Source organism: Sinocyclocheilus rhinocerous, unplaced genomic scaffold (assembly GCF_001515625.1).
Source record: "Sinocyclocheilus rhinocerous isolate Xijiao unplaced genomic scaffold, SAMN03320098_v1.1 scaffold865, whole genome shotgun sequence".
NCBI lineage: Eukaryota > Metazoa > Chordata > Actinopteri > Cypriniformes > Cyprinidae > Sinocyclocheilus > Sinocyclocheilus rhinocerous.
In genome coordinates, this window is record NW_015646167.1 from 395,237 (window position 1) to 411,307 (window position 16,071).

Below are 16,071 nucleotides of genomic sequence, written 5' to 3' on the forward strand. Positions count from 1 at the left end.
TTTTGGTCTAATAAGTAATATCTCTGTCTTATCCGAGTTTAATAGGAGAAAATTATTGGTCATCCAATCTTTTACATTTTTAACACATTCTGTTAGCTTAGATAATTTAGAAGTTTCATCTGGTCTTGTTGAGATATATAGGTGAGTATCATCAGCATAACAGTGGAAACTAATCCCGTATTTTCTAATGATATTACCAAGGGGCAACATGTATATTGAAAATAGCAGAGGACCTAGGACAGATCCTTGTGACTCTCCATACTTTACTGGTGATAATTGAGATGACTTCCTGTTTAAATAAACAAAGTGGTAGCGATCGGACAGGTAGGATCTAAACCATCTTAAAGCCGCCCTTGAATACCTGTATAGTTTTGTAATCAATCTATCGAACAGACTTGACTCGAACAGACTTGACGTAGCATGAACAGACTAGACTCACCGACAGCATGTACATACATTTATACACGACAAAGAACAGTGGGAACATGAGGGCTATTTGTAGCAAACACTATGGGTCACATCACAAGAATCAACCAATGAGCAAACAGAACTGAGAACCACATGACAGGACAATAACCAATTAAATCAGTGTTGAAAACACACCTTTACTCTGTGGCATACAGTTGCCCCTATCTTTTGGGACATTGATCAGTGATGGATATTGTGTGTATTGTGTTTGTTTGATTAATTTTTAGACATGTAAAGCACTTTGGTCAACTTGTGTTGTTTTAAATGTGCTGTATAAATAAATGTTGATTGATTGATTGATTGATTGATTGATTGTCTGTTTGTCTGTCTGTCTGTCTGTCTATCTATCTGACTGTCTGTCTGTCTGTCTATCTGACTGTCTGTCCGTCTGTCTGTCTATCTATCTGACTGTCTGTCTGTCTGTCTGTCTATCTATCTGACTTGGCTGGCTGTCTGGCTGTCATCAGTTGGAGTGGTGGAGGGTGTAGGTGGGTTTGGGGGGGCTGCAGGTCATCACGAGCACAATAACATGGACAGTCATAAAGACACGGAGTGAAGGAGGAGGTGGAGGAAAGGAGTGAGGGACAGAGAGAGAATTGAGGAAGGAAAACGAGAGGAATTGTGTCAAGAATAATGATGGGCCAATTGAGAGCGCCTGCAGTCAGATCCCTGTATTTCTGACTGTTCCCGTGCTCGGCAGGGGCTCTCATTGTCTCCCGTAGAGATCACAACTGCACACACACATATACACACACACTGAAACATCAGCTATGTCCGGCTAAGTAGGCACAATGGTCATTTGGTCCATGTCTTGTATTTAATGTGTGTGTGTAATCAAATCTGTTGCACCTTTCCAATCTGTTTATAGTTTGTGTTATCAACAATTTTTTATTCTGCAGAACACAAAATTTTGATAAATATTTTGATAAATCTTCAAACTGTCTGTTTACATACGCCAGAAGTATACAGTGACTACAGGCTGTCAAAAAGTATCATGAAAGGAGTCCATAAAACGGTTATATTTCAAGCCTTGTAAAGCACTTTTCACAATATTTATTGTGCTTTACAGAAAATGTTTCAAATGTTACAATCAAGAAGCCAGAAGTGACTGTATCAAGTAATTATTCTTTGAAAATTAATTTCAGTTGCCATTTCAAGCAAATTTTATGTCACCAAACACCCCACATAATGCACAACCAAACATGATGGTGGACAGAGAGCAAGATTTACATTGTAAAACTCACTCAAATAACAATCCGTTGCTCACTCAAAGCTATCATATTGCTTCAGAAGACTTAAATATACCACACAATCATATGGACTACTTTCATCTACATGTGTCAAAACAGCAGCTTGGAAATTGTGCACAACATCTCCTTCTGTGCTCCACACAAGAAAGAAAGTCCTACAAGTTTTAGATTTCTGTTTTTTGGGTGAACTGCCCCTTTAATAACCTATAAAGACTTTAATAATAAGGCAGTCCACCTTTGAGAATGACCATGTGGTGGTTATCTAGCACATCTCTAATGTGTTGTTTTGTACTTCCTCAGGTTCCTCGTCTTAAAGAGCCCAATCAAGCCACAGTGTTTAGATTGGCTTTCATTTCCCCTGCGAAATGCCTCCCACACGCCATAATCCCGTTATGTAAAGATAAATTACTAATATAGCCTCATAGATCCCACATCTATTAAAATGCACTCTCAGCTGTTGTTCATAGAAGAGGCTAAATACATGATTCCAGTGTTTAAAGCTGCAGAACATAAACCACAGCTCATATTTCCATGTGTACATTTTTTTTATTTATTATGTTTTATTAATACAGAGGAGAACATTTAGAGCTGCTGCTCCTTGGTGTGTCCTCTGAGTGTTTAACAGCTTTTATGATAATAAATTGATAATGATAAACAACTTCCAGCAGCAAAAAAAGTTGCTATATTAAAAATAATTCATGGCGTGGCCTCAACTGCAAGCACTGTAAAGGCGAATTCACACAGAGGGCAAATATTCAGCATGGATGAATCTATGAAACTATTCATACTGGAGATTAAACTTTGCCTGATTATGGAAGGTTTTTCCAGTTTACTCTCATTGTGAATAGACCTTTTGTCTGTGCTTTGTCACTGAACCGTTTCATACTTGTTGTGAACAGGTCTTAATGCTGTGTCCAAATACTCATCCCCTCATCTTTATTTTTCAACTCAACGGTCTGATGATTACGGTTCACATCTTCATTGCCAGACTGCAGTGGCTGACCACAGGTTTACACTGCGTGTTTTACGCCCGTGCCAAATCATGCATGTTTGCGGAAACCTAATCCACCTTGACTCATTGTGATGTGAGTCACTGGTCAGCGAGTTCAGAGAAAAGTCCAGTACTTTACAAAATCCTCCAAATTTTATTCTGATTTCTGACAGTTTGAGTGAACACGGAGGACTCTAATTGGTTCGGTCTGATCTGTTAAGGACATGAACAAGCCAATCAAAGTGTTAGATGACTGGCCCCGTTTAATTTGTTCCATTTGATTGGTTAAAGTCATTAACTAGCACATCAGATGACGAGGTAGACAGAGGAAGGAGATGCTAGAGGGCAGGATGTGGCAGCGCTAATGAACCCGCTACATCAGACTAATACTCATGTAAGTGTCAGAGGGCACTTCTCTGAGTCTGCGCTCCAATACAGGAACAAGTTAAAGGTGGTCATCTCACTAATGGGTGTCATCACCACATGCAATCCAGAAAAGTTTCCCTGACTAAAAGCACTGAACTTTAGAAAACTGTTTAGCCAAGGCAAGCCAAGCCCCCTACATCAATTTAGGGGACTTATGCAAACTAATCTAATGTCGAAGTTTGTTCAAAGAAGCAATATGTGACACACTCTATAATTTTGGCAGATATCACGGTGAGCTGTTTGTGGAGAAATGTGATTATAAGCAAGAAAAACTTGAATTTTGACTGTTATTTTTGATGAATTTGTAGCCTTCATATTGCCCAGTTTATTACAAAATTCAAACAATAAATTTTGTTTTGTCACTCTTTAATATGGTGTGACAGATTGCTGCATTGCTGAAAGTCATTCAATATCCATAGCTTATTAGATATATGTGCGTGTGTGTATGTGTGTAATCAAAATACAGTAAAACAGTAATATTGGGAAATATTATTAGAATTATTATATTAAAAAAACATACTGACCCCATACATTTGATCGGTAGTGTATGTTAGAATAAATCTCCTAAACTCCTAAAAAAAAAAAAAGTCTGAAAAAGAGGCCATTGTCTCAACAATTATTATTAATGATGTTGAAATAATCATTGAATTATTACATATTTAATTATTTTATTTAATTTTCTTGAAATCTTGAAATAAATATATTTGAGTCAAAATGACTCAAAATGATGGAGCAGGTCACATATATGGAGTGTCTTTATATATCTGTTGAATTGATCAAATTTTTCTCTGTTTTGCAGGTGCTGGAAACAACACACATCCCAGAATTCCCCCTAGAGGTCCTGGTGGAGAAAACGGCCCTCTCCCCCCCTCCAACATCGCTGTTATCGCAGGTGCAGCAGGAGGTTCAGCTTTCCTACTGCTTGTCACTGCTGTGATCTGCGTGGTGTGCTACCGACGACGACACGCCAAGCATTCTGAATCACACCACCCTCCCCTCTCCCTCTCCTCCCTGACCTCGCCCAAACGGGGCTGCGTCGGGGGTGTAGGAGGCGGCAACAACAACGGCTCGGAGCCTAGCGACATCATCATCCCGTTGCGGACTTCTGACTCCGCCTACTGCCCGCACTACGAGAAAGTGAGCGGGGATTACGGCCATCCGGTCTACATCGTACAGGAGATGCCCCCTCAGAGTCCCGCCAACATCTACTATAAAGTATGAGAACCGGAGACAACCTTACCGACAACATCTGCTAAGACCACACCACACCGACCTTAAACAACGACCTAAATCCCACCCCCAAAGTCTGCACCCCAATAGATCAGATCCTTTTACCTTCACACGCATTTCTCCGACACACTGACCGTTCGTGGTCGAGTATGTCTGTGTGTGTGTGTGTTACCATTCTTCGCAAACTCACCCAACTTCGGCCTTTTGTTGGCGAGAGAATGTCCTGATGTGAGGGCCTCCCTCTCTCTGACATCCCACATGGGGAAAAATTCTTAAAGCTAGAGAAGACCTCCTGGAGTGGATCAGCCAACTGAAAAAAACATGAACTCCTTTTTTGGGGGGCATTCTGGAGCACAAGCATCAAAACTTTTTCTGATGTACTTGAAAAACTGAGACTATAAACACACAAAAAAGAAAAGAAAACTCAACCTGTCCAAACCTACAAAGACAACTTTGACTTCGAATGCTACATTTACTCACAAATAGCAGTCTAGTTTGTGTTAAACTCCTTCGAAAGGGGGAGGGGCCATTGATTCAGCCAGTCATCACACAGGGCTGCAGTCACGTGATCTAGGACCCATGTGTTTGATTGGTGGAGTTGTAGTGGCGTGGAGAATCTTGTATATTTTAATAACGTGTGTAGGGGGAGAGAAGGAAAGTCGAAAGCTGATTGAAGGAGAAGAGAGAGAGGGATGGAAAGGTTTTCAATAAACTCGTCTGAAGCTGTGGAAGAGGCAGATTTGGGCCCAATGGTCTTCTGAGGTACAAAGAGACAGATGAGGGGAAGAAAGAAACTCATTCTCTCAGATGGACAACAGGATAGATGGACACAGAATTACTCTTTAAAGACACACAGTGCTCTTTTTTGTTCACATGAAGTGAAGTGGAAATATTTCTAGACTCATTTCAGATTCTTGAGTATCAGACACGTCTCAATTTAGTAGACATGTTCACACACACAGACGGAGAATGACTTGATGGCCATGGCACACAGAAAAGCTCTTGTAGAGATTTTCATCACACACACACACACACATGCACAGCTCCAAAACACAATCAAAAGCCATTCTGATTGGGCATATATGCTGGTTACCTCAACAAATGCCATGATTAGCGTTGTTTTTTCACATTCTCTTTCTCTCCTCTCTCTCTCTCTCTCTCTCACACACACACACACACACACACACACATTCAATCATGCAGCCTTGTAACTAGCTGTGTGTGTGTGTATCTCTGTTAGTGCCAATGAAAACCTTTCTTTTAGGCCTGAAATATACTCTATACAAGTATGTGATCGTAAACGCTTGTGTCAGAACTCAGTTGCATTCTCAGCACATATTAGCATAAACTGTCATCTTGTATGGTCAGTTTTCTCTGACATGGCAGATCAACAGTTTGGGAAAGAATCTTACAAAGCTAGTTAGCTGCTGTTAGTCAATGGCTGAATTTGAGTAGGATACTACTCTTAAAATGTCTGTCATATAGTATGTACTATTTCTAACTTATGCTGTTTTGAAATGTTAGCTAAAGCTATTCAAAGGTTGAATTTAAAACGGCATACTAATAAGCTAGTATACTATTACGAATACAGCCTTTGACTAGCTTTAGCTAATTAGCAGAGGAAAATTAGCTAAATGGCAGAAATAGTAATTACAGAGCTCCATATATGACATGTGGGGGAAAAACAAGATATTGTTGCCACAAATGAAGAATTCGTTCCCACGAGTTCTTAATTTGTGGCCTGGTTTCATTAATTCGCTCTGTTGTTTTAATGATGGTGAGGGAACAAATTAGTACAACATGGCCACTATTAAACTAAAACGAGGGAACCAATTAACAAAAAGTGGTCACAAATAAATAAGTTATGAGAACAAATTACTAATTTGTGGCCATTTTATCTATTTTTTTTCCTGCATGTCATGTGCGAGGCTCCATAGTAAGAATAGTATACTAGTGTGCTGTTCCGGAAACACTTAACTTTACCTAGTAGCAAATAAATAATAAGTAAGAAGCCCCACAGGTGAGATGTGGTGGAAAAAAACAAGAAATCTTATTTGTTGCCACAATTTATTAATTTGTTCCCTCATTTTATTTAAATTGAAACCTATTATGGACATTTTTTAAGAAAAACTAGGGAATGACTATTAATCTGTGGTCGTTTTTTCCCCCCTCCACATATAATGTGCAAGGCGCTGTAGCAAAAGTAGTAAGCTAGTATACTATTCCAAAAAAAATCTACTAAACTTAGCAAGTCACATAAGTTCTTGCACTTGCAATGTGTTGACCAAACATTAGCGTCCACATACTTGCAAAGAATATGTTTCTGGCCTTAGGAGTTCAAATTGTGTTTTGTTTCACTACCATTGTCACAGTGTGTTTTGTATGCGTGTAAAAGAACGTTATCGCTAAGAAATACACCGCATGCACGCACATAATAACAAGCCATTCATACCCAAATATGTTGGTGGTCTTATTTTGCAGATGTGATTTGTGACTGACGTTGGGACTTGAACAATCTGTTACTGTTTTCAATCTGCCTAGAAAGCTTCAATATTTGTCTCTCAAAAGCATTTAGTTTTGTATCACTCTGGTGCATCGAGACTGTGAGAAAAAAGAAACATGACATTGTTTTCCTGTCACATTGATGTTTTCTTCTTACACGCAAATTTGGATTGTGTTACTTCAATATCAAGTTGCCTAAAATGTGGAGGTGTTACGTTTGTTCTGCGCTGTTGTATTCGTGGGCTGTTTCATACATATTTAAGCATTTGATTTCGGTTAAAATTCTGTTGCATTTACTAAAACAATCAGCGTAAGCCATGTCTCTGACCTTGTGCACATGGACTTGGATACATGTGTGTGCGTGCAGGTGTGCGCGTATGTCCGAAACACACGTGGACATCGTTCAAAGATGGACCGACACAGAGGGTGTACTGTTGCGTTCGGATCACAGAGGACACACGAGAAGACACAAACTCTCTCTGCTCACCATTCTCCCTTTTTAGGTCTCGTTTATCGAACATCTGGCCTCAGAAAGGTCCATCTTCTGTCTTTAACATCGAGCGGTTCTTTGTGAACTTGCTTTCGCCACGAACGCTGGGACCAGTATTCTGTACGCAGATACAAGCGGGGACGAACCACAAAGTGTGTATTTTTTAGAGAACGCTTCAGTTGTGTGTACGTGTTTCTCTGTGCCAATAGCCAGCGGGTGGCGGCCACTTTAAAGACCTCCATTCCTCTCCAGTTATGTGTTCAGACGTTTGTAAACCACCATGTTTGTGTGTGCGGTTTTCTTTTCCGTGTCCATCCCTCCATCTTTCTCCCTCACGATCCCTCTCTTGTTTTCCCTCCTGCATACATGCCTTTAAAAGGGTTACACAACTAATACATTCCTTTGAAGAAATGTTGATTAAAAACAAAAAAAATAACTTTACAGTGCATTCTTGGAGTTTCTTTACTGTGTGTGTATTTAATTTTCAAATGCATTGCGTTTTGTGGACTTCCACTGAACGTGCAACTGAATGACATAGAGAAACCATTTAATGTTCTTTATTTTTCTTTCCACTCCACCATCAATCTCTTTTTCTTGGTATTTCATCTTCTCTAAAGTAAACACTAGCTTTTACAGTCACCATCCATTGCCAGTTAAGAAATTAATGTTTTCTTTAAGTGCACAGAAATACCTTTTGTCGTATTAGTTATTCAAGACTGTATCTCACTTTCTCTTTTATTGCTTTCCTTTAGATCCTTCTGTATGTTTTCCGTAATGCCATTTAGTTGCCAAAGCAACCATTGCCTTTTGGCAACAATTTCATTTTTATGAAAACTCGCGAAATCTGGTACTGATTGTCCCCATGAGGTTTCCACACAGTTACAGGTGATGCAGAGACGACGACCGTATTATTGGCCTGGGAACGCTTAAGTCATGCAACAATCCTCTCATTGGTGTAATGTGATTTAGGTGTGAAGGAGAAGGTTCTAGAACACATGGGAGAGAAAGAAAAACACTTAAAATATGTCCTTCTAGGCTTCTGCGGTCATCTTTATTGCGTAATCATTTTTCTAAAATGTGCTTGTACACCTTTAATGACCCAGAGGAGCATTTTATTGCCCACGGCTTGCTCAGGGAATTTCTCAACTGTGTCTCAGATTTTTCTCCTACAGTTTCCGTGGTTAAAAATGAAACCTCAGTAAATTAGACAATTGTTGACGTACAGTCAATAGAGAGATAGAATTCACGTGGATTGCGTAGATAATTAGGTTTTGCAAGAATTTAGTGATAAAATGTGTGATAAAATGAATGTGGATTGTATAGATAAGTATGTTTGGTAAGATTGTAATAAGACATGTTTGAGGTCATAAAAGCTAAAGCAAAAGTCTTCTTTTAATCTCCATTTAAAATCATTGCTGTCTCTGAGAATGCTTTTCTCCCCAGTTGAACTCATAGGACCTCAATTAAATATATGATTAACTTCAAAAAGTGCAACAAATACATCCAATCTGCATTCAAAAAGAAATTAAAAAAAAGCCTTAAAACCCTTTTTAAGTACCCCAGAATTTTAAATAATGCTAACCATTCATTAAAAGGTTATGAATTTTATAGCATCTTCACATTATTTGGAAAAAAAATATTTTGTGATAAAATTGTGCAAGTGTTCAATTTTGATCGTATAAATATGATATATTTAGATAAATAATAGACATTTTATTACGTTTTATTCATTTAATGCATTGACATTTCATCATGCACCCGTGACCTGCAGCTTGCCATCCACTTTAAAAAAAATTGTGTTGAAATCCCACCAAGATACATTTTTAACCTATCTATCATATGTAATACATTTATATTTTATATTCCATATATTTCATCAATATGGGGGGGTCATAAAACTGTATGTTTTATGACTCTCAAAGCCGTGATTCCAATCCACTGACATTATAGGACTGACAGACTGCAACGGTTCGATTTAAAAATCTCCGTTTGTGTTCTACTGAAGAAACAAAGTCACCTACATCTTGGATGCCCTGGGGTAAGCAGATAAACATCAAATTTTCATTTTTGGGTGAACTATCCCTTTAAGCTGTCACTCTTCGCTTTGAGTCGAAGACTCGGAAGTACAAGGATTTGACCTCGCAACAAAATCATTGCTCCATTAATGTGAGTAGATTATTGTGGCGTGAGATAAATGTTACCGCATAAGTAAGTCTTTTAACATTCTTTTAATAGTATAATAATTAAATAAATTAATGTTTGTATGTGTGTGTTTGTGTGTGTGGGCGTGTGTATAATAATTATTTGTAAAAAAAAACCCAGATATTTACCATAATTTATGCTTTAAGTCTTTTTAATATACCATGAATACACACAAAACTGCTTTCTTCCTGATCACAGCTGTGCTTTTCTGTGAAGTAGAGGAGCACAGTTTCTGTTGTGTTATTAAAAAAGAAAGAAAAAACTCAAACTTGTCCTAGAGTGAAATCAATTAGGAGAACTCTTCGCTTTGAGTCGAAGACTCGGAAGTACAAGGATTTGACCTCGCAACAAAATCATTGCTCCATTAATGTGAGTAGATTATTGTGGCGTGAGATAAATGTTACCGCATAAGTAAGTCTTTTAACATTCTTTTAATAGTATAATAATTAAATAAATTAATGTTTGTATGTGTGTGTTTGTGTGTGTGGGCGTGTGTATAATAATTATTTGTAAAAAAAAACCCAGATATTTACCATAATTTATGCTTTAAGTCTTTTTAATATACCATGAATACACACAAAACTGCTTTCTTGCTGATCACAGCTGTGCTTTTCTGTGAAGTAGAGGAGCACAGTCTCTGTTGTGTTATTAAAAAAGAAAGAAAAAACTCAAACTTGTCCTAGAGTGAAATCAATTAGGAGATAATCCTCTACAATCAGATTTGAACAGGTTTTGGCGGCAAGGCTAAAAATCCTAAAGACCGGCGCGCTTGACTTGAATGTCGCCACAGGAGCCTTAAAACGGCGTTGCTATGGGGACCCTCCTGAAGGTCAGAGAGAGCGAGATATCGTTTCCTGGCCGCCTGCAATTTGGCCATTTGAAAAGCTGGTCAGTACTCTGCATATCAAATGTGCAAAATGAGAGAGGGAGCGATAGAGAGAAACAAGAGGGAGAGGAGAATGAAATACAGGCCACCTCCCCTGCGTTTCCTTTCTAAAGGCTGAGGTGAGGAAAGGTGAGGGCTGAAAGTCAAGTGTCTCACTCTCTTTCTGTCTCTGATTGCACCTGTAGGCAGCGTCGACTGGAAGTGGCTGGTGAAAAGACGGGTCTTTAAGTCGTCACCAGGAACCCCCTCTGCTTAATCTCTCTTTCGGTCTCACAGCCACCACAGCTCTGATCTCTGACAGGGACATTCACTCTCTCACTCTGTCTTAATTTCTTTCTTCTCCCTCTTTCGACATGTCCTCCTCCCGCTCTCGTTCAAGCATTGCATTCTTTATGTTGTAGGAGAGAGAAAAAAAACTGCTACAGTTAATAATGGGTCCGATGACAAGTACAGCTGGCTGGTAAAAATGAAGCTGATAAAGCAACAGAACTGGAGAGAGAGAGAGTCAGAGGGTGTTCATTTCAGATGATTAATTTATTAACATGACACCATACCAGCCGAATATCCGATACAATACAGTTCATACACCCACACAGTCTCATGTTCTCCCTTCCACTTTATTCACAAACCGCACGCTCTCACAAAACCTTAGATCTATATGATAGCATCCGAAAACATCGCTGTGGCTGGTGAAAAGACGGGTCTTTAAGTCGTCACCAGGAACCCCCTCTGCTTAATCTCTCTTTTGGTCTCACAGCCACCACAGCTCTGATCTCTGACAGGGACATTCACTCTCTCACTCTGTCTTAATTTCTTTCTTCTCCCTCTTTCGACATGTCCTCCTCCCGCTCTCGTTCAAGCATTGCATTCTTTATGTTGTAGGAGAGAGAAAAAAAACTGCTACAGTTAATAATGGGTCCGATGACAAGTACAGCTGGCTGGTAAAAATGCACAGCCACCACAGCTCTGATCTCTGACAGGGACATTCACTCTCTCACTCCGTCTGAATTTCTTTCTTCTCCCTCTTTCGACATGTTCTCCTCCCTCTCTCGTTCAAGCATTGCATTCTTTATGTTGTAGGAGAGAGAAAAACAAACTGCTACAGTTAATAATGGGTCCGATGACAAGTACAGCTGGCTGGTAAAAATGAAGCTGATAAAGCAACAGAACTGGAGAGAGAGAGAGTCAGAGGGTGTTCATTTCAGATGATTAATTTATTAACATGATACCCATACCAGCCGAATATCCGATACAATACAGTTCATACACCCACACAGTCTCATGTTCTCCCTTCCACTTTATTCACAAACCGCACGCTCTCACAAAACCTTAGATCTATATGATAGCATCCGAAAACATCGCTGTGAGTTATGGGTAATCGTTTGCCCTCGGATATTCACACAGAAAATTGCATGGTGGTCTCATGATCTCATCCATCATTCATTCACATTATATCTAGAGTGTTTCTTTCATCTTTGATACTTTGGTTGCTTATGTTATTCGAGTCGAGGAGAAATCAAAATTGGCGTATTACTTTCTTACCGCAAGTTTCTGGTCTTATTTTGAACAATTATGCACATCGTGCTAAAGAAGTAAAATGTTTGTTCTTCATAATCAAACTTTCATCAAACTAGCTCCGCCTCTAAAACAACTTTTCTTTTTGTCTGCCAAGGCCGCTATTTAGCTACAAGTTAGACATTGTTTGAGGCTGCTGTTGTAGGTCATTCAGCATTTTTACAATCTTACCAAGCTGTAATTTAAAACTAGTTACTTACAACCTAAAGCATTTCTGGAGCTCAAACAGTAGAGCATGGTGCTAGCAATGCCAAAGTCATAGGTTTGAGTCCCAGAGGTGACAAAATGTGTAGCTTGAATACACTGTAGATTGCTTATATTTGTGTAAATGTAAAGGTTACAGCAATAATCACAAATAAAGTGATTGGGATACATCAAGATGCTCTCGAGGGTGAGCTTGACCTTCATTCCCCACCATCTTGGTTCCCAGTTGGTAGAGGCTCAAATAAATATGGCCTGATGCCTGAGACATCACTGCAAATTTGTACCTAACATTCTGGTATTAAACACCCACTTTTCAAGGTCCAATCAATTCTCGATGGATAGAACACATTTTTTCCCGTAAAAAAAAAAAAAATGCTGTTCTTTTGAACTTCTATTCATCAAACAATCCTAAAAGAAGTCTATCACATGTTCCACAAAAAGCAGTTTTCAACAGTGATAATGCGGTAAGACATGTTTCTTGAGCATCAAATCAAGTCAAGTCACCTTTATATAGATTGTATCAAAGCAGCTTCAATCAGCATATTAGGGTCATGTGACACTGAAGACTGAAGTAATGGCTGCTGAAAATTCACCTTTGTCATCACAGGAATAAATTATATTTTAAAATATATTTAAAATTAAGCAGTTATTTTAAGTTGCAATAATATTTTACAATATTAATGATTTATTTCTGCGTTTTTTTTTTATCAATTAAATATAGCCTTGATGAGCATGAGACTTCTTACTGACTCCAAATTTTGGAATGGTATTTTTTGTAAAAAAAATTTTTTATTGTATTTATTTTATTTTTTTTCAGAAATGCATCACGTTATGGAAGTAAAATGGGTTGCAAATGAAGTTTATTTTCACAATTTTTTTTTCTTTTTTGAAACTTTCCTCACAATGGATGCATCTGTGGTTCAGTGATAGTAGGAAACTAAATGTTTTAAGGGGATTGTGAAGCTAACAGAATAACTTAAACATCTGTCAGTTTGTATGTTCACTTAAAGTTTGTCTGTTTCTAAACCCTATTGTCGTGTATCTTTCAGGTTACACAGAAAGACTGTCTCTAGAGCGTCCACTCAGCATGTTGTTTCTAAACCAACCGTCCATCTCTCGGCTTCACAACCTCTTTTGATGCCCAGTGACCTGAGGTCAGTCTCACCCTGCTTTAACACTTCAACACCTTGAGATAGCACAACAACAACAAAAATCAATACGGCCTTCGTCTGAAGGGATTTCTTCATTTATTTTTCAAGTCTCAAAGGAAAAAGTGTTCTATGGTGTTTCGTTAACATTGAAAAAGATGTCACAGGAAAACAAGACAAAATTGATCGTTTCATGGACATGCGCAAATGCTTATGGTCTCCCAAACAATGTGACAATAATGGACCCCCAAAAAGCTTCACAATTCAATTTGAAAAGTTTTCTCAAAAATTCCCCAATTGACAAGAGTCCTTCAGCAGCAGAATAGCTGCCCTGCGTCCCCTCATCTCCCCACCCTCACTCGCTCTTTCAGCCCAGAAAAGAGGAAAAAAGTAAAAATTTATCTGCCACCTCCCTTACTCCCCCGCACACACAGACACACACACACACACTCCCGTTGCTTTATTGAGGCAGCTGCACCCTTTGACCTCTGTGCTTGTGGAATGCGTGTGTGTGAGAGAGAGAGAAAGAACGGCGGGGTCTCTTTTTCTTCATACAACAAAGGCTGTCGGATCGACAATAGAGTGGCAGAATAGAGTGTGTCCAGAGGGCCAATGAGTCGTGCTAGCTTGCTAAACCGGCGAGGGGGACGGAGAGACAGTGAGAGAACAGAGAAAATTTTAAATTAAAAGAAGAGGAGAAAAGAGAAGAGGGATATTTGTTTTGTCTGGGCACAGTCATAAATAAATGACTTCCGATGCAAAGGGAAGCAAAAAGATGGGCCCATGTTTGGTTCGAGACGCGTGTGTGTGTGTGTGTGTGTGTGTGAGGGGCCCAGTACACACAGCAGGAGTGTGGGCCCAATGACTCATTGCTGCAAATGACATCAGCAGTGTCAGCCTCAAATACTGCCAAATGCTGCATTCAGAGAAGGAATGTGTGTGTGTGTGTGTGTGTGTATGTGTTTGTGTCCAGGTTGTGCTGCTGGGCCACAGAAAGACAAAGGTGTTCCGTCACGCTTTGCCTCAAAAAGTGTGTTTTTGGAGATATGGGGGCAGTTTGGTGATATTCTTTTAAATCCTCTCACACACACACTTGGTTTTATCGATCGTTGTGGCAGAAGGCAGATGTATATGTGTAGTCTACCATCCAGGAATGTATGATGTGATTCACTTTAAGGTCCCGTGTTGGGCAGGCCCTAAATCTCTTCAGCCTAGCTAAACTGAACCTAGAATTTCCTCCATATATGCCACTGGCAGCCTTAAGGTCTCCAACCTCAACAGATTACATATGGATCTCAATCCTCACACTTTTACACACAAAAACACTGACTAACAGAAAGCGCAGTCCAATAGTTTGGAAACGCCTTAGGCCAAGTGGGGTTTTGGACAATAAAAATAAATCCTGATCATTTCTTGGCATAGATCTACAATACAGTTCAAAAGTTTGGGCTTGACATTTATAATGTAACAAATTTCAAATAAATGCTGTTTTTTTTTTTTTTTACTTCATCAAAGAATCATGAAAAATAATGTATCAGAGTTTGCACAAAAGTATTAAGCTGCACAACTCTTTTCAACATTGATAATAATAAGAAATTATTCTTGAGCACAAAATCAACATTTTAGAATAATTTCCGAAGGATCATGTGACACTGAAGACTGGATTCTGGAGTAATGACTGCTGAAAATTCAGCTCTGCCATCACAGGAATAAATTACATTTTAAAATGTTATGAAATCTGAAATAATATTTTGATATACGTTACTGTATTTTTGGTTAGATACATGCGGCGTGTAGTTTAAGCAAGTTTATGCAACCAATCACTGGTTGGCTCTGGGTGGTTGCCAGTACATTGCTGTGTGGTTGTTAGGGCACTTCTAGAGGTAATTCCTTTCTGGTCAACAGAGCCCATACCTAAGGCCTTATTGCCAAATGCAAAGGTGGCACAGACAGTTTAATGCTGCTCAGAGGTGGTACAGTAAATGCTTTTTACACAGCAGTTTGTACACTGTATACAGTTATACTAGAGGTGGGTCAGAGAAGGCATAAATTACCTTATGTATTCTAGCCTTAGATATGACTCACATCCTTCTTGTGGCGTAAGTCTATGGGATGTTTTTGCTTGTTTTATTCTCTTCCAGGTGAAAATCATTAGATTGATTAGAAAAGTAATAGCACACCTCTCCTCAACATGGCGCATGTAGTCATGTCTGTAGCACAAATGGACGAATTACACGCTAGAGTTTAATGCGTATAGTTATGGATTTGTTAAAATCCCCAAGCCCACTAATTATAAATGTTCATTTTTCGAAAAAAAACATTTTTGGGAAATATTTTTATTTCATTCATCAGTTCAAAACATGTTTTTTTTGTTTCTTTAACAAAACAGGTGGTCTCTGTGTAACACCCCCTCCTCTTTTCATTTGTGATTTCAGTCACTCCATCTCCTCCTCTCTCTCCCTCCCTCCCTCTCTCTCTCCAAACAATGCTTGAAGGTGGGTCTCTCGTCCACCAGCACAAACTCACCCAAACTCTCCTCGGCTCCCCCCCAGACCCCCATCTACCCCTGCACCTCCTTCCTGCTCACGCAGCAGCTGCCAGGCTCCTTTGTAGGGAAAATGATGCGTGTCCAAAAATAACTGATCGCACATTTTTTCTTTCCCAATCGTAACTACATCCCCCCCCCCCGTACACCTCCA

The 16,071-nt window shown here is 39.2% G+C and overlaps 1 protein-coding gene across 1 annotated transcript in view; it reads left to right on the forward strand.

Moving 5' to 3' along the window:
* efnb3b (ephrin-B3b) overlaps positions 1-4,778 on the forward strand; it is a 76,618-nt gene extending 71,840 nt beyond the window's left edge. Inside the window, exon 5 of the mRNA XM_016510949.1 lies at positions 3,935-4,778. Within this exon, the coding sequence (XP_016366435.1) occupies positions 3,935-4,356 (422 nt within the window). The 3' untranslated portion in view covers positions 4,357-4,778. The remainder of the gene's footprint in view (positions 1-3,934) is intronic.
* The last annotated feature ends 11,293 nt before the right edge of the window (positions 4,779-16,071 follow it).